At 58.2% G+C, this 23,724-nt stretch overlaps 1 protein-coding gene across 9 annotated transcripts in view; it reads right to left on the bottom strand.

Moving 5' to 3' along the window:
• Positions 1-23,724, bottom strand: part of DGKZ (diacylglycerol kinase zeta) — a 47,173-nt gene that overhangs the window by 1,418 nt on the left and 22,031 nt on the right. For 3 of the 9 annotated variants that reach the window (XM_034932474.3, XM_008968163.3, XM_034932475.4), the window contains exons 2-28: positions 11,677-11,785; positions 11,329-11,424; positions 10,996-11,073; positions 9,517-9,573; positions 9,060-9,128; positions 7,686-7,757; positions 7,467-7,583; positions 7,297-7,368; positions 6,902-6,997; positions 6,562-6,644; positions 6,395-6,455; positions 6,188-6,301; positions 5,971-6,111; positions 4,870-4,948; positions 4,652-4,707; positions 4,440-4,502; positions 4,267-4,340; positions 4,061-4,172; positions 3,475-3,674; positions 3,155-3,255; positions 2,961-3,040; positions 2,709-2,778; positions 2,542-2,582; positions 1,894-2,033; positions 877-908; positions 606-649; positions 22-142 (exon numbers count right to left, since the gene is read on the bottom strand). In XM_034932474.3, coding sequence (XP_034788365.1) covers positions 22-142; positions 606-649; positions 877-908; positions 1,894-2,033; positions 2,542-2,582; positions 2,709-2,778; positions 2,961-3,040; positions 3,155-3,255; positions 3,475-3,674; positions 4,061-4,172; positions 4,267-4,340; positions 4,440-4,502; positions 4,652-4,707; positions 4,870-4,948; positions 5,971-6,111; positions 6,188-6,301; positions 6,395-6,455; positions 6,562-6,644; positions 6,902-6,997; positions 7,297-7,368; positions 7,467-7,583; positions 7,686-7,757; positions 9,060-9,128; positions 9,517-9,573; positions 10,996-11,073; positions 11,329-11,424; positions 11,677-11,785 — 2,378 coding nt within the window. Of the gene's footprint in view, positions 1-21; positions 143-605; positions 650-876; positions 909-988; positions 1,812-1,893; positions 2,034-2,541; positions 2,583-2,708; positions 2,779-2,960; positions 3,041-3,154; positions 3,256-3,474; positions 3,675-4,060; positions 4,173-4,266; positions 4,341-4,439; positions 4,503-4,651; positions 4,708-4,869; positions 4,949-5,970; positions 6,112-6,187; positions 6,302-6,394; positions 6,456-6,561; positions 6,645-6,901; positions 6,998-7,296; positions 7,369-7,466; positions 7,584-7,685; positions 7,758-9,059; positions 9,129-9,516; positions 9,574-10,995; positions 11,074-11,328; positions 11,425-11,676; positions 11,786-12,091; positions 12,835-17,319; positions 17,450-23,724 lie in introns of those variants that run through there. The other 6 variants (XM_003815217.7, XM_024930881.5, XM_014346807.4 and 3 more) reach the window with 5 other exon arrangements.

Raw genomic sequence — 23,724 nt, 5'->3', positions numbered from 1 at the left:
GGGCTCCACTGCCCGGCTCACCGTGGTCCAGCAGGTAGCGGACCACATCCTTGCTGCCAGTGCTGACTGCGTGGTGCAGGAGCGTGCGACTCTGCTCGTCTCGGTGCATAAGGTCGCCCCCAGCTCGGTGCAGCTCCTGGAGCTGAGGGCAGGAGGCATGGCAGGGCTGGACCTCCTGGGGCCACCCCTCCTTCCCCGAGCTCACACGCTGGCCCACAGCCGGGTACACCAGCACAGGCCTGAAACGAGTGCGCTCACACATCTTACTCCCGAGTTGCCTCTGTGGGCCTCTCACCCCACAGCCTGTGGGCTCTCTGGCAGCATTGGTGACCAAGCCCTGGAGCAGTGCTTCCTCTGACCTGCTCCTTTCTAAGCACCAGGGACAAGTGGACTGAGCTAGGAAGCCCCTACTAGGAGCCATCTATTGTGGCCTAGACAGAGATACAGTGAAGTGGAATGGGACGATCACTGGAGATCCCACAGAGGGCCAGACGATGACAGATGACAGCACCTGAGCAGGTCAGCTCTTGGCCCAACCCAGAGGCCTCGCTCCCCAGGGCCCGAGGGAGCTGCTGGGGGAAGGAACTGGAGCCTGGAGCTAGTACCTTACAGAAGTCGTTCCTCTTGGCAGCCTCAATCAGCTCTTCACCTGCACGGAATACCTGCCTGTTACTCTGCAGTCGGAGGCCTGGGCTTGGGTTGGTGCCTCAGTGGACAGGACTGTGCCGGCCGGGCGTGTGTGCCCAGGGCTCGGTTGGTGCGTGAAGCTCAAAGGCTGTGTTTGTGTAAGGCTGTGTCTGGGCCCTATCCCCACCCCACTGAGCCTCCTGCCCCCAACCAGGCAGAAAGGAGGGGCCCCAGAGGGAGAGGCCTCACCTTGAGGGGGTGCAGCATCCCCTTGCAGTGACCTGCAACAGAGCATGATGTGCTGTGACTGGCTACGGCACAGGCCAGCTGGTCGCCCTCCCCAACCCCAACTGGGGGCATCTTCATCCTTTCCACAGTTTATTGAGTGCCTGCTACACACCAAGCACTATTCCAGGCACTGGGGATACAGCAGGGAAACGAGACAGAGGAAGGCCTTGCCCTCATGGAGCTTACATTCTAGTTCAGGGATGCAAACAAGTCAAATAAATAAGGAGTTCTGAGAGCAGGGGTGCTCTGAAGAATTCAGAACAGGTGATGTGGCACCCCTGCAGAGGGGGTCCTGGGAGTGATCTCTCCAAGGAGGAAACAGCCAAGCTGAGATTCAAAGGGGATGGGGGTGGGGGAGCTCCGGAAAGATGGGGGAAGAGTTGGAGGCAGCGATGACAGAAGTCCAGTGGTGGCAAACACCTGACGCCTCAAAGAACCAAGAGAAGAGAGTGGGGCAGGACCATGGAGGTGAACTCAGGGAGGGGGCTGGGAGCCCAGTGCAATGACGGGGGGCCTGGGGAGAATCCACGTCCAAAGGGCTGCTGAGAAAGAAGCTTCTAGGTTGGGGAGTGGCCTGGTATGCTCTGCATTTTTAGTTGACCGTGGTATGGAGATGGGGGTTCGAGGGCACGAATGGCCACAGGGATACAAGAGCTGGGGGCCAGGGCGTGGCAGCCGGGAAGGGCTGGTGGCAGTAGGGGTGGGGAGGAGTGCTCAGGTGGTGGGTCCGGGGGCTGCCAGGACTGGCTGAAGGATGAGGTCCAGAGGAGGGAGAAGTCAGGGAGGGAACCAGGGTGGACGTGAGGCCGCTTCCCCAGAGAACCGCAGGGCTGAAGGCCGTCAGGTGGGCTTTGGCCAGGTTCAGGTTGACACCATTTAGTTAACTGGTGGAGGGGCTGGAAGCAGGGATTCAGAAGTCATCGGCTTACAGGTGGGGCTGAAAGCCAGGGGCTGGAGGGACGGGACACCAGGACTCACCGGGGCGTGGGTGAGCAGGGTGAGGTGGGGAGAGGGGAAGTGGGGGTTGGGAGGTCAGGCCGGGCCGATGCCCCCAGCAGCTCAGGGTCCAGGATATAAATCTCATCCTGTGCGATCTCAGTCACATAGTTGAGGTGCTCCTGTGGGGGGAGGTCAGGGCGGGAGGTCAGGGCACCTGACGGTGGGGGCCGAGGGGCAGCAAGGCTGGTAGACCTGGAGAAGCCTCTGCCATGAGCACAAACACTGAAAGGAGGTGGCCAGGCAAGGGGCCCTGCCTGTCCCTCTCCCACTCCTTCCCATTCCTGACACCTCCTCCGACTGCCCAGACTTTACCAGGTGAGCTGGCGCCTGACCAGAGTGCCTTTGCTTCTGTGTCTCCCTGGATGGCTCTGGGCTTCCAGGCCCTCCTACCCACCCAGCAAGCCTTTGGTAGGTACCCCACTGCCTTTCTGGCTGGCATCGCCCTATACTCTCCAGTGTGGAGGGCAGGGCCGCGCGCTGTCCATGCACACAGGCAATAGTAAAAGCCCTCAGAGGCATGAGGACAGAGGTGAGCCCATCGGGGGAGCTAACAGGGAAGGCGTCCCAGGAGAGGCGACCCTGGGGCCTGGAAGCAGCTGTGGCTGGAGCAGGCCTGCAATCGCTCACCTGGGCTCGGTCGATCCTGTAGAAGCGGCTGGCAGTGGTGGCTGTGGGAGAGAGGGCAGCTGAGGATCAGGGAGTGCCATGTCCAGGCCCAGGTCCTCTGCTGCCCCTACCTGGGATCCCCTAGGGAGGGAACACGAAACAGCTTGGCACCCTGGGAGTAGACTCACCGTCCAGGAAGCACCACTTGGGGGACAGTTTCTGGCATGTCGGGGACTTGGCTCCAGCACCATCGGGCTCCTGTTGAGAGAAGCAAAGGCCAGGCTGGGATAGAGTGGGGGCCAGGGAGGGAAGGGAACTTGGAGTAGGGGGAACCAGCACAGAGGAGGCTCCGCAGGGCAAGCTGGCTGCGGGAGGAAGAGGCCTGGCCTCACTTCCCGCCACCCTCTTGGTGGGCACCTGGGGAAGCCCCCACCCCTTACCTGCTGGAGTCTCTCAATGTGGGCACGGCAGAGCTCTAGGTCACTGTCTCCTGGGACCACCACAGTGCCCAGCGGCACGGCTGGAGAACAGAGCACCTGTCAGCAGCTGGCTGCACCCCACAGCCCTGCCCAAGGGGGCCCCGGCTGCTTCAGCCCCTCCTGGCCACCCTGCCAGGCCGCCCCACTGCACTCACAGGCCTCCTTGAGCTGCTCCTTGTCGTAGTGCAGGGCCTCATAGTCGTGCATGCTGACGCGACTCACCTGGATGCGCAACTGCTCTGGCACCGGCTGCTGGCTGTCGGGCAGGGCCGGCAAGCGGGGGCTCAGCAAAGGCCCTGCCTTGGTGCCACCCTCGGCCTGGCACCAAACCACGTGCCGAGAGAAGGTCCCGCTCCACTCCCAACACCCCTGGGGCAGAGGGACAGTCAGCCCCTTTTACAGATGGGGAAATCAAGGCCCAGAGAGGGCAGGGTCTGGCCTTGGCACCCAGGGCACGTGGCAGGGTGGGACGTACTCGCTGTGCAGGGGGGCGGCGCTCCGCCGCTTGGCCTTCTGCACCATGGTGGCCTGGTTGCGCAGGGCGATGCGGATGCGTGAGGCTGCAAGCTTGCAGGGCTCACCATCCACCTGCACCGGGATGGCCTTGGATGTGGTGAGCACCACCTCGCGACACTGCGTCAGCCGCTCGCCGTGTCCGCCCACCTGCAGCGCGGCCTGTGGGCACAGGAAGCTTGGGTCAGATGGCACCAGGGCCGGGGGCAGGGGGGTCCCAGACTCTGCTCCTTCCGAAGCAGAAACTCTAGCCAGAGAACAAAGGTGAGAGTGACCCCTGGCCAGAGGGCAGAGGGGAGGCTGAGATGCCAGGTAGGAAAGGGAAGGGACAGAGGCAATGAGGATGACTCTCCAGTCAGAGTGGGGAGTGAAGGTATCCCGAGGCATAGTGAGGAGAGGGGGTAGGTGCCGCTCTCAAGCCAGAGGAATGAGACAAAGAAGGGAGGTGAGGGTGAACTAGGCCGCCGTGGCCCATGAAGGTGAGTATGGGTGACCCCTTCCACCTTTGGGCTGTGCTCCCAGGCACCATGGGCCCAGCGCCCACTCACCAACGACGTCATGGTGAAGCCAATGACCTCGAGGTAGCCGTCGTCATGCCGCTGGGGCTCAAAGTCGTGGTGCTCCCCAGGGTGGCCCCAGGGCATGGTGCCCGCACAGTACCTGCAAAGGGGGGCGATGACATGGGCCTCAAAACACAGTCTCTGCAGGACAAGGACAGCAGGGCTCCCCCCAGCTCCGGTAGCCCCCTCCTCACCTGGGGATGTTCAGGAAAACAACACACTGGGGTTTCAGGTCCTGGATCTTGGGAGTCAAGTCCATTCCATCACACTGGAGGCGGGCGGGGAGGGTGTTGAGGTGCATGTGCCAGGTGGCCTCCGCCTCCCTCCCTTCCGGCCCGCCCACCCACGGCAGCCTGGCCCCGCTCACCACCACTCGGATGTGCTTGGCCAGGTCCTTGGAGCTGCCCATCAGGAAGTCAGAGAAAGCTGTCTGTGGGAGACAGAGGGCGTCACCATCTGCTGACAGAGATCTTTCCTCACCAGCACCCGGCAGGGCTCCTGGGGCCTGGTGGACACAGGTGGGCAGGGGCACGGGTGGTAGAAGAGGTGGGCACAGGCGGGGGTGCAGACCCCACTCACCCCGGCGTAGAACATCTTATTCCGAAAGCGGCTGTTGAATTTCTCTGGGTTGGCCTCTGGGTGGAGACAAGCAGTGGGGGCCAGTAAGTCACCCCAGCCTGCCCAGGTGGGGTTGGGGGAGGGCTGGGATGGATGCCTTCACTGGCGGGAGCAGGGTCTGACCCTCCCGGGGACGCTCCTGTGCCCACCCTGCCCTGGCCTCAGTGGAGGCTGCCAACCTCGAGACTCGTGGAACTCCAGGGTGACGTGGGCGTCAAAGCCCAGGCTGAAGTAGTTGTTGAAGACATCCAGGGGCAACTGGAAAAAGGTCAAGGGACCAAAATGAGGGCTGGGCCTCACAAATGTCCCCGCTCCAGGGGCCTTGTGTGGCCGAGCCAGCTCAGCCCATCTGTTCACAGGCTTTTCCTGGTCAGCAGCGTCCGCTAGGGCTCAGCCCAGCTCACCCGCTGTCAGGCACAGCCCTGCTCTGCCTGGTGGCTCCTGGGGGATTTCGCTGCGTGCCTGCGGCATCTCTTCCCTGTCAGCTCCCCTAACACTTCTTCCTGACATGCCATGTGGAGCACAACAGTGGGGCTTGGTTTTGCTCACTGCTTAGAGAAGTGCCTGGCAGGTAGCAGGCGCTCAGTGCATGTCTATGGAATAAAGCAGCATCTTCTGACCAGGAGTGGTGGCTCACGCCTGTAATCCCAGTGCTTTGGGAGGCCGAGGCAGATGGATCACCTGAGGTCAGGAGTTCAAAACCAGGCTGACCAACATGGTGAGACCCCATCTCTACTAAAAATACAAAAATTAGCCGGGTGTGGTGGCGGGTGCCTGTAGTCCCAGCTACTCAGGAGGCTGACGGAGGAGAATAGCTGGAGCCCGGGAGGCAGAGGTTGCAGTGAGCCAAGACTGTGCCACTGTACTCCAGCCTGGGTGACAGTGAGACTCTGTCTCAAAAAAAAAAAAAACAAGAAAAAAAAAAGAAAACAGAAAAACAAAAATTAGCCAGGTGTGGTGGCACCTGCCTATAATCCCAGCTACTCAGGAGGCTGAGGCAGGAGAATCGCTTGAACCTGGGAGGCGGAGGTTGCAGTGAGCTGGGATTGCGCCACTGCACTCCAGCCTGGGTAACAGAGCGAGACTCAGTCTCAAAAAAAAAAACAAAAACAGAAAAAACAGCATCTTGTGAGGCAAGTACTATTATTCCCATCGTACAAGGAAGAAGTGGAAGTTGGAGAAATGAAGAGACACGCCCAAGGTCCCAGAACCAGCAAGTGGAAAAGTGGGATCCAGTCCCCAGTCACCCGCCCTGCCCCCGCACACCCTGGCCAACTTACCCGGTCGGTGGCGCCTTCATCTCGGTCCTCAGGCCCTGCCTCGGGGTTGGGCTCAGCGTGGAGGTCCCAGCGGTCCAGCTGTACCACGTTCCCCTCCTCCACGTGGGAGAGGATCTTGGACACAGGCTCATCTGTGTAGCCCTGGGGGAGCAGGCAGGGACTGAGCCCTCTGTGGCTGGAGAGGCCCCAGCTGCACCCCCCTCCTATGGGTGCTTACCCCACCCCAGTTGAGGGTTCGGGCCAAGTCGTTGCCAGTACCCAGGGGCAGGATGGCAACAGGGGGTGGCGGCTTCAGGCGTAGCTGGTCCAGGGTGGAGAGGATCCAGCCCACCTGGGGGAGGGAGAACAGAGGCAAGTCAGGCCCACAGGGACCCCGGCTTCAGGCCCAGCCCTGGTGCTTGGCTGGCCCATGCGGGGAGCTCACCGTGCCGTCGCCCCCGCACGCCAGGATCCGCAGGTTGTGCACTTTGCGGTACATCTCCAGCCTGGGCTCATGGGAAGATGGCAGTGGGGTCAGGGGATGTGTGCTGTACCCCAGGAGTGAGGCAAGTTCCCCCCCATGTCCCCCACAAAACCTTGGCAAGTACTTACGCCTCCTTGGGCCCTCCCTGGCTCAGGTCGAAGACTTGTCGGGGATTGAGATACCAGAGGAAAGACTGGATGATCTTTGCACCCTGGATGGGATGGGGAGCCGAGAGACAGTCAGGCAGTGGTGGGACGAAGTGGGAGCAGCAGAGGGAGAGGGGTGTGACTGTGGGAACCAGGGCCAATAAGGGGTGAGGGGTGGAGAAAGGACAGGATTTTCTCAGGATCCCTGGGAAAGAGGGATTGGGGTAGAAGCCAGAAACGGGCTCTGGGAACAGCTGCTGGCAGACGGGCTGGACCCCAACTCCCGCCCGAGCCCTTAGCTGAGAGGCAAGGCCGCGTTCACCTGGTTGCCCCCACTCTTGGGGTTCACAAACACCAGCAGGGGCTTCATGAGGGGGGAGGGGGTGGGCCTGATGATGAAGGGTCTCCAGCGGCCCTCCTGGGAGACAAGGTGAGAGGCTGTAAGCTCCTTCCCGTCCACGACACCCTACCATCATCCTTAGCAGGCCCCCTGGGTGACTTTGTTCCCCCTTTGTACCCTCACGTACCATCTCTGGGCCAGATCTTACCAGGCCACAGAGCAGAAACTGGCATCTAATCCTGCCTTCCTCAGAGGCCCCAGAGCCCACACAGACCCCCACCAGCTGGCAGCATTAGCTGGGGGTGGAAGTTCTGTACCCTGAGCAACAGACCCCTCTCTCCTGCTCCCCTGCAGCCTCTGCCCAGCCTGGGGCTGACCTCAGGCCCTTTCTTGCTGGACTTCCTCTTGAAGGATGCCCTCTTCTTCTTCTTGCTTGCTTTCAGAGTATTCTGCAAGGGAAGCAGGTGTTGGTGACGAGGTGGGCAGGCTGGGGTAGCTGGCAGACCCCAAGTGCATACGGGGCATCAAGGGTGCAGGCAGTACTCACCTGGGGCCTCCGGGCGCGGAGGATCCAGGTGGGCGGGATGACCACGGCTGCGTGGACCCCCAGCGAGCACGGCTCCTCGATCTGCTGCAGCATGAAGCAGGACACCTTGCTGTGGTACTGAGGAGAGCGAGGGGCCGGGCTCAGCGGGACCGTGTTCAGACTCGGGGACCCAAACCCAGCAGTGCAGGGCCTGGCCCTGGGGGCGGGGGCACCACTCACTGCCTGCTTGCACCACGAGCAGCTGATGGCCACAATCTCCTTGCTGTGGAAGGTGAACTTCTGCTGGAATCCCTGAGGGTAGACAGGATGGATGGGCACCAGGGCAGGCCTGGAGCAGCAGACCCAGCCCCTCTCCTGGTGCCAGCCTCTCTCCACCCAGAGACAGGGCCTTGCTATGTTGCCCAGGCTGGTCTCAAACTCCTGGGCTTAAGCAATCTGCCTCAGCCCCCCAAGTAACTGGGAACAACAGGCATGTGCCACCATGCCCAGCTTTGAACACATTTTTTGTTTTTGTTTGGAGATGGAGTCTCGCTCTTGTTGCCCAGGCTGGAGTGCAGTGGCGTGATCTCGGCTCACTGCAACCTCCACCTTCCAGGTTCAAGCGATTCTCTTGTCTCAGCCTCCTGAGTGGCCGGGATTACAGGCGCCCACCACTACGCCCAGCTAATTTTTTGTATTTTCAGTAGAGACAGGGTTTCACCATGTTAGCCAGGCTGGTCTCGAATTCCTGACCTCAGGTGATCCACCCACCTCAGCCTCCCAAAGTGCTGGGATTACAGGCGTGAGCCACCACACCCAGTCTGAACACATTTTTTAAAATAAAAAAAAATATGTATAAGATAAGCCTGAAGAGCAGGGTGGCTTAGCCCGGGCCCCCTGACTCCCTGAAGTTACCTGCACAGCACCACATGCATACCCGTTCTGCCACACTGCAGGCTAACTCCTGCCTCACTCGGATTTTCCCTCCTTCCTACCCCCGAGGCCTGACCAGACCCCCATGTGCTGTTAAAGAAATTTACTGCCGCTTCCGAGTACCTATCACATTCATTCCCTGTTCATCACACAGGCTGTTATGAAAGGCCTGCAGTGGGCCAGGCGCTGAGAATCAGTGAAGCAAGCCTCTCCGTCTTTGAGAGCCTGCACTTACTGAGGGAGGCGGGCAAGAAGCAAACAAGAAAGTGAACCAAACAACTGTGGACTGGGTTAGGCGGTCGCCTGGAAAGCCCGGCTTCTAGCCACACTGTCCTCAGGAGGGTGGGAAACCGCTGCCCAGCTTGGCGCTCGGCACACAAGTATCCATGCAGTCACCGAATGAGTAAGTCTATAAGATTCTCCAAAGGGCCACTTGCAGCTTCAAAGCAGGCCAGGTGTGCCACATGGGAAGAAAACTTTCCTCCCTGCTCTCCTACTAAGCCCAGAGACCAAGAGCAGGCCAGGGTGCTTGAGAACTGAAGGCACTGCAGCCAGGCTGAGGGTCAGCCCCGGACTCTGCACACCAGGGTGTGGTCAGTGATCGGCAGGCCACACCGGCCACACGGCCTGGGCTCAGGCCCGCAGGTGCAGGTGGCGATGTCCTCGGGCAGGGCCTCTCACCTTCCCACAGTGCCGACACTTGCCGTCCTGGCGTCGTCTGTGTACCCAGTGGTGCCGTACAAAGGTTGGCTGGGGGAGAAGGGGAAAAATTTCACTGGGTGAGGGGTGGGCAGGGGCACAGTCCTGAGGACTGCCCACACGGCTCAACACACGGGGCTGCAGGAAGCGCTCTGCAGTCCTGCGCATGAGTGGAGGAGGGGCTAAAGACTCTTCATGGCCTGGGGGAGGCTCAGACTCAGAGGGACAGAGAAGGCTGGGAAGCACCAGGAGGCACAAGCTGTCCCACCCACTCCGCAGGCAGCGCTAGTTAGGCCTCCGCATGGCAGACCTCAGACAGACCTCAGTGAGCAGCAGCCTAGAGGGAGCCGAGCCCCCTGGTGGCACTCCAGAGACACTGCGCAGAGGCCCATGCAGGAATCTTAGGGTGGCCCCATCCCTGACCACCCTGGGCACTTACCTCGCGGACATTCCTGGAGCCTGATTCACGGAAGGACGGCTTACAGCGAAAATTTATCTGTGAAACATGGCAGTGACCACCAAAATGTCAGAACCTCCCTTCGGGGTCAGGTATGTGGTCACTCCCTCCAGGACAACCCAGAGTCATCCTCACAAGGTGGGGATACCCCCAAATCATCACGAGAGTCCTTGAAACACGAGACACCTCCTGTGAGAAGCCCTCCTGCCTCTCTGCCTCCTCCTCACTAGCCAGAGGGATCTTTCCTTCTTCCACCCAGTACCCAGGATGAGGGGGAGGTTGGGAGCTTTGGGTCCGTCTCCCCCACTAACATGGGACCACGGTTTGCTCGTTGTTTTTTTTTTTGTTTTGTTTTTGTTTTTTGAGACAGAGTCTCGCTCCGTTGCCCAGGCTGGAGTGCAGTGGTGCGATCTCAGCTCACTGCAACCTCCACCTCCCGAGTAGCTGGGATTACAGGTGTGCACCACCACGCCTGGCTAATTTTTGTGATTTTTAGTAGAGATGGGGTTTCACCATGTTGGCCAGGCTGGTCTCAAACTCCTGACCTCAGGGTGATCCACCTACCTCGGCCTCCCAAAGTGCTGGGATTACAGGCGTGAGCCACTGCACTCGGCCGCATCCTTTCTTCCTCGCCCTCTGGCACTCCTGACCCGGGCACATGCAGCCAGCCTGGTCCTCACACGCAGACTTGCACTGCCTGGCCCCTGGAGACCTTTAGCTAATTTGTGGAACCCTAGGTCGATTTCCACCTTAAATGATGAGTGTACAGTGCGTGGGGCTGCATTTCTATTTCCCTTCTCATAACTGTCCCTACTTCAGCCTTATTAGAGGTATAAGGAAGCCTCACTTTACAATTCAGAGGCTGGGGAAAGTAGCCTGTGTGAGCCTGCCTGAACCACTCCTAGTCTTACAGTCTCTCCCGTATGATGGCCTGGGTTTCTGCAGGCTGGGAAGCGCTGCCCCTCCATGCGAACCCTTCTGCCCCTGGCCTTGACCCGTCTGCCCAGTGCTGCCTCCACCTCTAGAAGCACAGTGCCCAGACATGCCCCCAGCTGCAAATGCACAGTGGACAATGGCCCTTGGGGAAAGGTCTCCACAGAGGCAGGGTGTAGCCACAGCTGAGTTATGAAGCTTCAGCAAATCAATGGCCTCTTCTAAGCACTAGTTTGGACATGGTGAAATGGTACAAGGGCCACCATTCGTCAATTCATTCCATTGAGTGATATTCAACGAACCCACTAGGCGCCAGGTTTGTTCCAGGCAGTGGGGATACAGCAGCTAATCAGTGAGGAGCCAGGATTCGAACGCAGGCATTTGGCTCCAGGGTCCTTGACTCTTCACCCCCGAGTGCTGGGTCACTCCTGGCAGGCCATGTTTGTATAACGTGTGGGTGTGTGTGCGCGCTGAAAGGGCCTCAGCACCCAAAGGGCAGGGGCGGGCAAAGCTGAGCTACCCACCCACCTTCTCCAGCTGCTCAATGCAGGGCGTGTGCACCACAATCTTGCAGGCTGCGCACTTTCTTCGAGACACTGACTTCTGCTGCAGGACAGGAAGAGAGGGCCCCTGAGGCACCAGGTAAGTCTATCTCGGAGGCTGCCTGCCCCAGCACAGCTGCCCTTTGTGTGCACTGGGAAGCCGCAGTCCTGGCATCCGGACAAAGCCCCTGCACCCCTCACCATCCTGGGGCGGCCCACAGCAGGGGTGCCAGGGAGCGGGCTCGATTCCAACGTTCCTGGAAGGGCTGCGGCTACTGGCTCCACCAGCAGGGGGCGGCGTGCCCCTATGAGCACTCACCAGCATCCTGGCTACACAGTACTGCTCCCCAACGTAGCAGAAGTCCCCGGACACGTTGGTCTCGAACCAGATGTGCTCCCCATATGTCGCTGACTCCTAGCCACGGGATGGGCTTGCTCAGCACACGCTGGCCGCCCAGCCCTCCCTCCCATCAGCCCCCGCCCACCCGCCCTCTCCCAAGACAAACCCGCTCCAGCGCCCCAATCGACCCTGCTCTGTTCCGTCTGCCCCACTGTCCCAACCCTTCCAGGCTTGGCTCTCCCAGCTGCCTGTAGCGCCTCCACCCGCCAGCTGCGCCTTGGCCAAGAGCCCAGAGGGGCTGGGACCCAGGGGTGTTCAGGCACTCACGCTCCAGTCCACTGTACTCCGGATCTGCCGCTCTGACTCGCTGCACGGGGCCCCAGGGGTGGGCGGAGGGGGGGCCAGGTGCTGGAGGCCCGACTTGGTGATGGCTTTCCTAGAGAGGAGAAGACAGCTGAGGAGGGGGCTGAGCACTTGCTGACCCTACTTCCTCCCACCTCCTGGGGCCTCTGCCCTTTCCATGACCTCGGCAACAGGGAGGGCGGAGGAGCCTCCCAGCAGCCCCAGACACTAAGAGGCTCCCTGCAGGAGACATGGCCTTTTGGGGTACGCTGGCTTCAGGATACTGCCCAGAGTGTTCCCAAGTGGGGAACCCTCAGCCAGGCAGAGCTTCAAGGCCCATGCCCAGGCCAGACCCACAGGAGGTCACACCACTCGCCCTGCTGGCCACAGCTATACCTACGCGAGCAGGGCGCTCCAGGCCTGGGGTCCGGCCGCCTTGCGCCGTAGGGCTACCTGGCGCCTGCGGGACAGTGGGCGCACACGGGTGGGCAGCATGGTGCCGGCGGTGGTGCCTGAGGCTCTTCGGCCCCCAGGGCCAGGGTGCTGGCCTGAGGGCCGCCGCTGGCTGAGGCGCCGATAGTAGCCGTGCAGGCCCCAGAGAGCGTGGTCATATACAGCATCCGCGGGGAGCAGGTGGGAGGAGGCTCGGCGCAGGTAGCGGGGTAGGGGCAACAGCGGCTGGGCGCCCCGAGGTGGGGGTGGCCCTGGTGTCTTGGTGCCTGGCTGGATGGCGCTCGATGCCTCGGCTACCACATCCTCCTGGACACCCTCCTCCTCATTCATGCCCACAAGCCCGGTCAACAGCAGGGGTGCACCCAGAAGCTGGGCCCCCACGGTGGTAGGCTGTGGAGTGAGCACCTTATCCACGACGAAGCGGGGGTTGCAGGAAGGGGGCACAGTGCTGGAGCGCCGGCGGCTGGAACCCTGGGCCATCACCCCGCAACTCAGGAGGCAGCCCTGGAGCTGGGCGCTGGAGCGGCGCCGCTGTGCCAGTGAGGAGGAGGCCTGCCCAGCGGGGGAGCGACGCCGGGCCTTGCCTGTGGGCAGCCCCACGCTGCTGGGCCGCCGCTGCCCCTCTCCAGGGCCTGGCACCTTCCCCCGGAAATGTCTCCTAAAGAAAGTCTCCATGGCAGGCGGTTGGCTGTTGGGCACAGAGACCGGGAGCATCAGCTGGATCAGGCCACGGTCTGTCCTGTGTCCGGGAGCCCATTCACAGCCTCTGCCCCATGAGAAGGGAAGCAACCCCTGAGGGAGGGAGGGGTCACTGCAGCCTCTGACCTCCATGTGAGGATCCCAGGGGTGCTCAGGGGAGCCCACGTTTACAGCTGTTGGGGCACTGATGCTCTCCCCCATTGCACCCTAGGGAGCCCTGGAGTCCCAGGGAGGTGGGTGCTTCAGGCTACCCCTTCTTCCCCCATCCAGGCACCAGAGTCTACAGAGCTCTGGGCCTAAAGGCCTCCACCTGCCCTGCCGGAAGCTGATGGAAAAGAAAACAAAAAGAAAATGGGGAGTCTGTCTGCCTGGATGGACGGTGGGGCCCAGGGCAGGGCTTCCCACTTGCTGGGCCTTTGTTTTGCCACCAACATGGTGGGGGCAGGTTAGGTGTCCCCTCATGGGACATGGAGCAAACCAAGCTATAACAAAATGAGACTCTCTGCAAAGGAACTTAATCCTGACAGGACCCCCAGAGTCTCTCAGCCCATAGCCTTGGGGTCAGGCTGAAGGTGACTCCTGGAGATGGAGAGGGTCTAATGTGTAGCTCAGGGGAGACCAGGTCTCAGGGAACTGGAGAGTCACTGTCTGGCTCTCCCGGGAGAGAGGCTGCTCAGTCTCCCTTCACACCCAGGGGGCCGTGACAATAGGCTTGGGCCAAAAGCAAAGCCTTCTGAATTCTGGGTGTGTGCGTGCCTGTATGTCTGAAGTGCTGATGGTAAGAACTTTCTGGTGCTCGACTGCTCTGTCTCACCTTTCTGAAGGGACAAAGTACGGATACCCCAGGGTGAAGCTGGGTGATGCCGGGAAACCCTTCTGACTCTGCTGCTGATGGAGCCTGTGACTGCACATTCTTCTGCGGCCCTGCTGCTGGAAGCCCCCATACTCACAATTCCAAACGTTGCACAGCCCAGAGTTCCCTCCTGCAGGCAGGCAGGAGCTGTGGGCATCATCCTAGCTCCCACCTGGACCTGGCCTCCATGGACCCATCCTGAACTCATGCTCTGCTCCCTCTGCCAGCTCACCTCAGCCCTGCCTACCCTTCTTCACAGCCAGCATCGAGCTCCTGTGCCCTACCTCTCCTAACAGTGGGGGAAGGGCAGCCTGCCTGGCATGGATCAGGGTGGCGATGCCTCCAGGTACCTGAGGCCACCTGTGCCCCACAGCAGGTGATCTCCTGGGCCCTGGTCCTGGGTAGAGACTGGTGGGGGATGCATCCTAACCCCTGGCAGCCACAGAGGTCAAGGTCACAGCCCTGGGACAGTGCTGCCTGGGGCTGACAGAAGAAGCCCTGTGGTCCCCTGAAGGCTGGCATTAATTAGGCATGGTGGGTGATGCCCTGGACGCATGGTGGGCAGGAGGAAGGATGAAGGCAAAGATGAAGGGCTGGAGGAGTCAGGCCCAGGCCGCACGTCTAGCACCTTCTCCTTCCATACACTGCACTGATTTGCTACTGCCCTGCAGGTCTTGAGCAGCTTCAGGCCAGGTACAGGGGTGTTGGGGGAGAGATGGACAGGGTGGAGGTGCCTAGGGAAGCAGAGTTCTGCACAGCTCAGCTCTTGGTCTCTGCCTATTGGAGTTTCCAGCTGCCTCAGATGACAGGGAGGTCAGGGCAGTGCTCTTATGACCCCAAATAGTGCCCCACTCAAAGCAGACCACCTGGGCCGGAGGGAGCTGCAGGGGCAGGACAGCAGGCATGGGTGGAGAGCGCTGGGTCTCCCCCAAAATCACCAGTGTCACGGCTGACATTTACTGAGCCCCTATGTGTCAGGCACTGTGCTAAGCCCCTGATAAACACTTAGATCATTTCATAAACTGCAACCCCAAGGAATAGGTACTGCATCACACTGCATTCCTGATGAGGAAGTTGACGCAGAGGTGACCGCCTAGAGTCCACGGCAAGTCAGTGTGGAGTCAGTGCTGGAGTCCAAGTCTACCTAACGGCAAAGCCTGCGTCCCAGAAATGGGGTGGGTTGCAGGGTCCTTCCTCCTAGAACATGAGGCTGGGATGGGGTAGGAAAGGGAACCAGGTAGGGAATAATAACGAACACCTGCTACGTGACAGGCCCTGGGCTAAGTACTTTATCATCTCGTGTAATCCTCACCACAGCCCTGTGAGGTAGGCAGGACCTGCAGCTCCATTCTAGAGATGGGGAAACTGAGGCTTCAAGAGGGCCAATAACATGCCACAGTCCCACGGCCAGTCAGCGGCATTCGGGACCTGAACCCGGGTCTTCCCGACCTGGGGCCTGTTTTGTGTCAGGGGAAGAGGAGCCTGAAGGCCCAACTGCCCCCTGCCGTCAGGGCACCGGCCTGCCAGCCCTCCCCAGGGTGTCAGCTTTCCTGCCTGCCTGGTCAGGCCGCCCTGTGACAGCTGCCCAGCCTGGAGGAGATTAGTCACCCGGACACACCGCCTGATGCTACTGTCACCCAGAAAACAAAAGGCCACAGTCAGTGGGGGGAGGTGCCGCTGCACCCGTGGGCGGCGGTGAGGGCTGAGCCCAGCTTGCGGCCCCAGACCTGCACTGACAACAGGGGCCAGGACCCCCTCGAGAGACAAGGGCGGCTTACAGGTGCTCCTGTGGTGCCCGGCTCCACACACTGCCAGGCAGCCCAGGTCCACATCTGTCCAGGAGTCTCCTCAGCGGCCGATGATGCCGCCCCTCCCAGCAGAGTGGGGTGGGCAAGGCCGGCAGTGCTGTGTGACTGTGTGCAAGTTGGCCCCTCACGGGCCTCAGTTTCCCTGTGTGTCTGGGGAGGCTGTCAGAGTGGCTGAGCTGACAATTTGTCACAGGCTCTCCTGCTGGGCACCCATGCCTCCGTGCTCCCATGCCCCTCCCCGCAGGCCTGAGTTTCCTGTTCCTCTGGTCTCCATAGAAACCTCTGTCCCTGGTCAGCAAGAGCCTGACTCCTCACTTCCTATCTCTGCTGGGGCTTCTCCTGGGCCTTGTTGGAGCCCGCCCTGGGCCTAAGCCTCTCCCATAGCGCAGCTCTGCGTGACAGTGTCTTCTCACCTCGTGCTCTTGGTCACCTCCACCTCGCCACACAGTACGTGTAAAGGTCACCCTGAGGGCTTCAACACCAAGACCACAGCAAAATGGCTGTCCCTCGGTCTCCGGGTGGGGAGCCTGTTACACCAATGGGGACAGGATGGGAAAGGACTCAGGGGACCCCATCAACCCTCGGCCGGCTCTGGGGCCTGACAAGGACAGGGCCTGGGAAAGGACAGAGGAAGTCAGGAGACAAGACCATTGGTGTCTGGCCGTGCACCCTTGCTGGACAGTGGCTGTGGCTGCGGGTGACTGAGCTGCAGTGGCTGCTATCGGGGCGGGCAGGCCGGAGAGCTTCATCAGCTACAGCTGGAGCGGACAGGACACCCACCCTCCAGAGCCCAGGCCATCTCACGCCCTGTGCTAGTTTCAAGGGCGTTGGCATCCTGAATCTGCCACTGCCACCCCAGATTGATCCACTAACCTTTCTGAGCCTCAATTTTCTCATCTGCAAAATGGAGCTCACACCACCTGGTTCAGAAGATTGGCCTAAAGGAGGTCTGGATGCGATGACAGAGGGAGAGTGCCTGGTGATACCTGGCAGACAGCAGGGCCTGGCAGGGCCTACACCCACCATAGACACCAGAGCATGTGATTGTGCTACCTCCTGGGGTCTGTCTGCCCACAGTGAGGCCGGGAACCCAGAAAGGGAAGCAGGAGTGCCCAGGGTGGCCACCACCCACCGCATGAGGAACAGAGCCGGCCACAGGTGTCACCTGGGTATCTGCTCGTGCCATGAGGAATGCCCTCTGCACCCGGTACCAGGCCTGGCCCCCTGAGTTGCTCTCACAGGATACCCCATGGGACTGACCCAGAGCGCCCACTCCACACCCTGGGCAGGGCCTCGTCCGCCTTCTGCTCCGTGAAGGCTGGGCATGGTGCATGGCGACCCCACCTCCAGCAGCCCCAGAGCAAGGGCCTGCAGCTGCCTCCCCAGAACCCCCTCGGCTCTGCTCCCACAGACCTGGGTTGGAGGGAAGGAGGTGGGGAAGCTGGAAGGGAGGCCAGTCCCTCCCCAGTCAGCCTAGGGGCTGGGGAGGCAGAGTCCTCCCTTCCCCAGGCTGAGACTCACCACAGGGATCCTGTCAAAAACAACAAACAAAATGTACCTCGGGGAGCAGGTGGGCCAGGCTGGATGGTAAGAAGGCGACCAGGCCAGTGAGTGTTTAGTCGGCAGGGTCTGCCCTGGCTCAGCAGGAGCTCGGGGGGACTCTTTTCCATCAGCTTCAGGAACCTGGCAGGGCAGGCCCCTTGCCTAGGGATGGTGGGGCCCGGGTCCGCCCGGATCCAACCCTCCCCACACCCACCCAGCCAGATACAGAGGGAGGAAGCAGAAAGCAAGGAGGGGCTGGGGGCCCCTTTTGACCTGATCTGGAAGGCAGGGCGCAGGTGGGAGCTGGGGTCCCCAAGGCCGGGCTCTGGATCCAGCTCCGGGCTGGCGGCCTCTGCTGAGCAAGTCCTAGTTTGGAGAGCTAGCAGCCGTGGCTGCTCCTCTGCCCCCTCCCTCTTGTCACCCTCCTCCCTGCAGCCTGAGACAGCCGTTATGAAAATAACCCGATTGGTAACTGAACGCACTTCCTCTCCCAGCGGCGGCTCCAGGCCCTGCAGCAGGCGACGGGTGGGCGGACGGGCACACAGCGCACGAGCGTGCCTCCCAGCTCCTTTTCCCAAGGTTCCCAGAGCCAGGCTGGGTGACAACCCAGTGGCCTCCCTTCCACCTGGCACCCAGTACAGCCCAGCCCATGCCTCAGCTTGGGAACGAGGTCTAAGGAGGGAGAAGTGGGAGCCAGGCCCTTTTAGGGAGGGGGCCCCCCACTAATGCCCCCTATTTAGCCACCTAATGCCTTCTCACGCCCACTGGACAGGTTTTCTGAGGTCTGGGGAAGCTAATCACACCGGCTCCAGACAAAACAACCACAAAAATAAGTATCTGTGCAGTGTTTCACAACTTACAAAGTACTTTTCACCAGCATTACAAACGGGAGGCTGGTATTTCCCCTGTGCAGACGGCACTACTGTCCCACTGAATAGATGGGGCAACACGAGGCTTGTGGAAGCCCGTGACTGCCCACAACTCCGATTTGGTTGAGCTGGGACTCCAGCTTCTGGGTCTTCTGGCTCTGCCAAGCTAAGGAACGCCCAGAAGACACCAGTCTGTGTTATATGTATCCTGACCGGCATGCCACCCCCCCAACTCCCAGTCCTGACATGGTACCCTAGGGTCTGGAGTGGCAGCTGTCCAACTGCCTGATCCCAAGACCTCTTTAAACTCTTTTTTTTTTTCTTTGAGATGGAGTCTTGCCCTGTCACCCAGGCTGGAGTGCAATGGCGTGATCTCAGCTCACTGCAACCTCCGCCTCCCGGGTTCAGATGATTCTCCTGGCCCAGCTTCCCGAGTAGCTGGGATTACAGGCACCTGCCACCATGCCCAGCTAATTTTTGTATTTTTAGTAGAGACGGGGTTTCACCATGTTGGCCAGGCTGGTCTCAAACTCCTGACCTCGTGATCCACCCACCTCGGCCTCCCAAAGTGCTAGGATTACAGGCATGAGCCACCGCACCCGGCCTTTTTTTTTTTTTTTTGATGAGGAAAGGGGCGAGGAGCTTCCACGCCCTCCCTGGGCACACCATCCTCCAGGAACCTCCATGTGTTCAGCAACTTGAAAGCTCCCAGACCCCTTTACACTCTCAAAATTGGTGAAGATCCCAAAAGAGTTTTGTTTTAGGGGGTGACAGCTATTAATATGTATCATATCAGATAAAACTGAGAAATGTTTAAGATACTTACTAGCTTAAAACAATAAGCCCATTACATGTTAATATAAACAACACTTTTATAAATAATTTTCTAAAAAAAAGTTAGCAAAAAGAGTGGCATCATTTTACATTTTTTGCAAATCTCTTTAACATCTGGCCTAATAGAAGGCAGCTGGATTCTCCTGTCTATCCCTGCATTCAATCTGTTGTGACATGTTGTTTTGGTTGAAGTATATGAAGAAAATTCTGCCTCACACAGACATGTAGTTACAAAAAGAAGGAATATCTTTAACAGCCTTTCCAGGTAATTATACATTTTCTTTGCTACTACACCAAAATATGATAAATGACAGTTTCTCAAAGGTTAGCTGCAATGTGGAATCTAAAACCATATCAGGCCGGGCACAGTGGTTCACGCCTGTAATCCCAGCATTTTGGGAGGCCGAGGCGGGCGGATCAACTGAGGTCAGGAGTTTGAGACCAGTCTGGCCAACATGGCAAAACCCCATCTCTACTAACAATACAAAAAAAAAAAAAAAAAATTAGCCGGGCATGATGGCAGGTGCCTGTAATCCCAGCTACTCGGGAGGCTGAGGCAGGAGAATCGCTTGAACCTGGGAAGCGGAGGCTGCAGTGAGCCGAGATCACGCCACTGCACTCCAGCCTTGGCCACAGAGCAAGACTCCATCTCAAAATAAATAAATAAATATAAATAAATATAAATATAAAACCATGTCAATGAACTTTCCCCTGGACTACCTTGCATTTTGAATTTTGTAACATCAAGCACCAGTCATTGGAAAATACTGGTTTACTGAGTTATGCAGATCTTCCAAATGGTGACACATTTTATTTTATTTTATTTTTGAGATGGAGTCTGGCTCTTGTCGCCCAGGCTGGAGTGCAATGGCGCAATCTCAGCTCACTGCAACCCCAGCCTCCCAGGCTCAAGTGACTCTCCTGTCTCAGCCTCCTGAGTAGCTGGGATTACAGGCATGGGCCACCATGCCCAGCTAATTTTTTTTTGTATTTTTAGTAGAGACGGGGTTTCACCATGTTGGCCAGGCTGACCTCGAACTCCTGACCTCGTGATCCGCCCGCCTTGGCCTCCCAAAGTGCTGGGATTACAGGCATGATTCACAGCACCTGGCCTTATTTTATTATTTTTTTTTTGAGATACAGTCTTGCTCTGTCGCCCAGGCTGGAGTGCAGTGTTGCGATCTCAGTTCACTGCAACCTCCTCCCAGGTTCAAGTGATTCTCCTGCCTCAGCCTCCCGAGTTGCTGGGATTACAGGTGTGCACCACCATATCCAGCTAATTTTTGTATTTTTAGTAGAGATGGGGTTTCACCATGTTGACCAGGCTGCTCTCAAACTCCTGACCTCAGGTGATCTGCCCGCCTCAGCCTCCCAAAGTGCTGGGATTACAGGTGTGAGCCTCCACACCTGGCCCACATGTTATTATACAATACCAAAAATCACACTAACTTCACTACTGATCTCATCAGAAAAATTTTAAGCCTGAGGAAGCCGTCAGGCTCTAGGAAGTGAATAAAAGGTTTCCAAAATTCTCATTTTTGCTCAAAAGCTCAAATTTTATCATTGGCAACAAATATTTTATTACTTATTTTTAAAAAATATATGTAGAGATGAGGTCTCACTGTGTTGCCCAAGCTGGTCTTTAACCCGTGGGCTCAAGTGATCCTCCTGCCTTGGCCTCCCAAAGTGATAGGATTACAGATATGAGCCATGGTGGCCTGTGCCTGGCAACAAATAATGACACTGTTTTGGAAATGACAAGCTCATGTCATGCACTTTTGAGAAAATGTCTGCCAAATACCTACATCTGACTAGTTTGTCTATCAGGTGTCCAAGTACAAATGGTGTTCTTAAAAAAAAAAAAAGCATCTAGTACAGCTTACAACTGCACCGAGTTAAGAGCTTTTCCTCATCACAGTTTGGTTTGCAGCAAAGGTGCCTTATATATATTTCATATTCCTTCATGTAAAATATCAGAAGATATAGGTACGCAAGGGTCTAGACTTTATAAAATTAATGATCTTCACTACTTTTAAAGAAATGTATGTATGGAGTAAGGACTCTGATGTTGGGGCCCCTGCCTAGATTCGCGTTGAGGGGCCAGCAGTTTTACCCACCACTGCTTTTGTGCCATCAGCACAGCAAAAAAAAGGCAGGAACCAGGGTATCTCTGAAAATAGTTTTGACTTTATCAAATCCCTGAAATGGGTCAGGGCACCCCCAGGACCATACTTTTTAAGACCACTGATTCAGAGTGAATCTGCCTTCTCCACCCTGGCAGACGTGGCTCCTGCGGTGTGGCACTAAGCCTCCTGTACTGTGACACGAAGCCTTAGTTCTAACCAAGCCAGCCTATTCTCTGTGCCCCAATCTGGCTGTGCCTGGCTTACTGCTGTGCCGCCGCACCTGGCACACCTTCTGCCCCGAATACTGGCCTCCCTCTCTACCTGATAAGCAGCTGCCTGCTCACAGCCAACGGAACACCCCTCCTACTCACAGCTCTGCACTGCCCATTCGGCTCCCCTGCCACTAGAGCCCTGGGAGGCCTGCTTCTTTCAGCCCACATGCCTGCTCCTCCACCAGACCGCAAGCTCCTGGGGGGCCAGGGCCAGGTCTAGAGCATCTGGGCACGCCCGGCATGGTGCCTGGCAGTGAGTCCAGCATTTACTGCTGATCAGTGCAGGAGGAAAGAACAGGGAATTCCACGGGGGAGGGGCCAGCACCTTAAGGGAGGAGAAAGGCTTCTTCCACCTTGTGTAACCACATGCTCCAGCTGGCTCAGGCCACTTCTCTTTGTTGGGTACAAGGGGATGGCAACAGCCTTGGTTTGGGTGGCCACCTTCCTCTCCTCTCTAGAGGACCCCAAGAGTGACACCTGGAGGCCCCTTTCTGGGCTGGATGCTATCGCCCGCTCCATGTTCTCCATGGCTTTCTCATGAAAACTAGATTGTCGGTTTGGTGACATGAAGTCACAAGGGGAGGGTGGTGGGCAAGGAAAGGGGAGGAGGGGCTGTCTCAGAGGCTTGGGGGCTAGGCGGGGATCCTAAGCTGGCCTGAGCTCCTTGGTGAAATACCCCCAGTCTCTTCTTTCACATCCGAGTCCCTGACTCAGCCCCTGCTAGGCCTCAAAGAGATGTTTGCGCAACAAATGACCAACCCATTCCTTTAGTGCCTCCCTCCAAGCCAGACTCCCGCTGCCACCAGAATTCATCCTAAAGCACCCAATCACCTTTTACTGACTCTACTGTCAGCTGAGCAAAATGCAAAGACCTGGGGCTGGCAGGCAACAGGCCTCCCAGCCTCCTCTCTGCTCTTTCATATTTTTAATGCTGTATTTAACACTTACATAACTCACTCCACCAGACACTACTCTAAGTGTTTTTACAAATATTAAGCTACGAATCCTCCTAAGAATAGTTGGTATTCTTATCCCCATGACCCGTATCCTCATATTGCAGATGAAGAAACTGAGAGACAAAGCGGTTAAGTCATTTGCCTGAAGTCGTCCAGCTAACATGTGGCAGTGCTGGGGTTTGAACTCAGTAGTGTGTTCCATGGCACATACCCTCGACCCCTCAGGCTCCATCCTGGATGCTTCTGGCAAACAAAACACCGCGGGTCCCTTTTCCAGGTGGCACCACGTGGCATCCGGTGGTCTCCCTACCTGGAATACCACTCCCCTCTCTACTCAGTGAATTCTCCCTCATGGTTTTCCTCTCAGACCCTGGGCAATCAGCACTAATGTGCAAATCTGCATCCCCGGAAAGGCTGTGAGCCCCAGGGCCTCACATTGCTTCTAATGGCATCCCCAGAGTGTAGAAGTGCTGGGTGTGGTTTGAAGAGTGAGTGGAGGGAACAGCGCATGGTCTGGACTCAGCCTCATGGATCCCGCTGACAGCACAGGCTTCAGGTGGGCACAGAGCCCCAGGAGTGGGCCAGCTCCCGAGAACTTCCTGCTGCACTGGGTGGACAAGTCTGGTCTGGGCTGAGCTCTGGTGTCTCAGAGGCAACACTGAAACCGATCCCTGATGGGAATGCCGATATATCTCCCTTAGCCTCCCAAAGGGGCCCCTTTGTTATAAACCCCTCGTGGGCCCCCACTCTTCTCTGGTGACTGTCCCATCCTTGTCTTCTCCTGTGTCTGCAGAGGGCTCCCATTCCCCATCTGCTGGGAGAAGCATTTCCCCCTCACCCCTCATTCAATATTAACACCCCGGCCGGGCGGGTGGCTCATGCCTGTAATCCCAGCACTTTGGGAGGCTGAGGCGGGCAGATCACCTGAGGTCAGGAGCTCGAGACCAGCTTGACCAACACGGAGAAACTCCATCTCTACTAAAAATACAAAATTAGCCGGGTGTGGTGGCGCATGCCTGTAATCCCAGCTACTTGGGAGGCTGAAGCAGGCGAATCGCTTGAACCTCAGAGGCAGGGGTTGCAGTGAGCCGAGATCGCGCCATTGCGCTCCAACCTGGGCAACAAGAGCAAAACTCCATCTCAAAAAAAGAAAAAAAAAAAATGTAACACCTCCCCCCTCAACTTTCTGACCATGTTGCTCCCTCCCCCATCAGCCCCCAGGGCCCCACCCCACTCTCCAGGCTTCCACACTACTCACACAGGGGACAAAGGCCTTCACAGTAGGTTTAGCTTCAAAGGCCCAGAGGATCTGCCTCTGACCAGCTACATGACCTCAAGCTAAGCCTTTTAACCTGCCTCAGCCTCAGTTTCCTGATCTGATAAATAGGGCTAACGCCCACCCTCTCAAGGGAGTGTTGCAGGCTTGAAGGAGAAAGTGTTTGTTCCTGGGAAACAATTCCCCAGTTTACTGAAAGTTTTAAGAAAGAAAATAGCCGGGCGCGGTGGCTCATGCCTGTAATCCCAGCACTTTGGGAGGCTGAGGCGGGCGGATCACGAGGTCGGGAGATCGAGACCATCCTGGCTAACATGGCAAAACCCCGTCTCTACTAAAAATACAAAA

This window comes from Pan paniscus, chromosome 9 (assembly GCF_029289425.2).
Source record: "Pan paniscus chromosome 9, NHGRI_mPanPan1-v2.0_pri, whole genome shotgun sequence".
In the NCBI taxonomy this organism is placed as follows: Eukaryota; Metazoa; Chordata; class Mammalia; order Primates; family Hominidae; genus Pan; species Pan paniscus.
The sequence above is the reverse complement of the archived record's forward strand: the minus strand, read 5'-3'. Positions and strand labels throughout refer to the sequence as shown.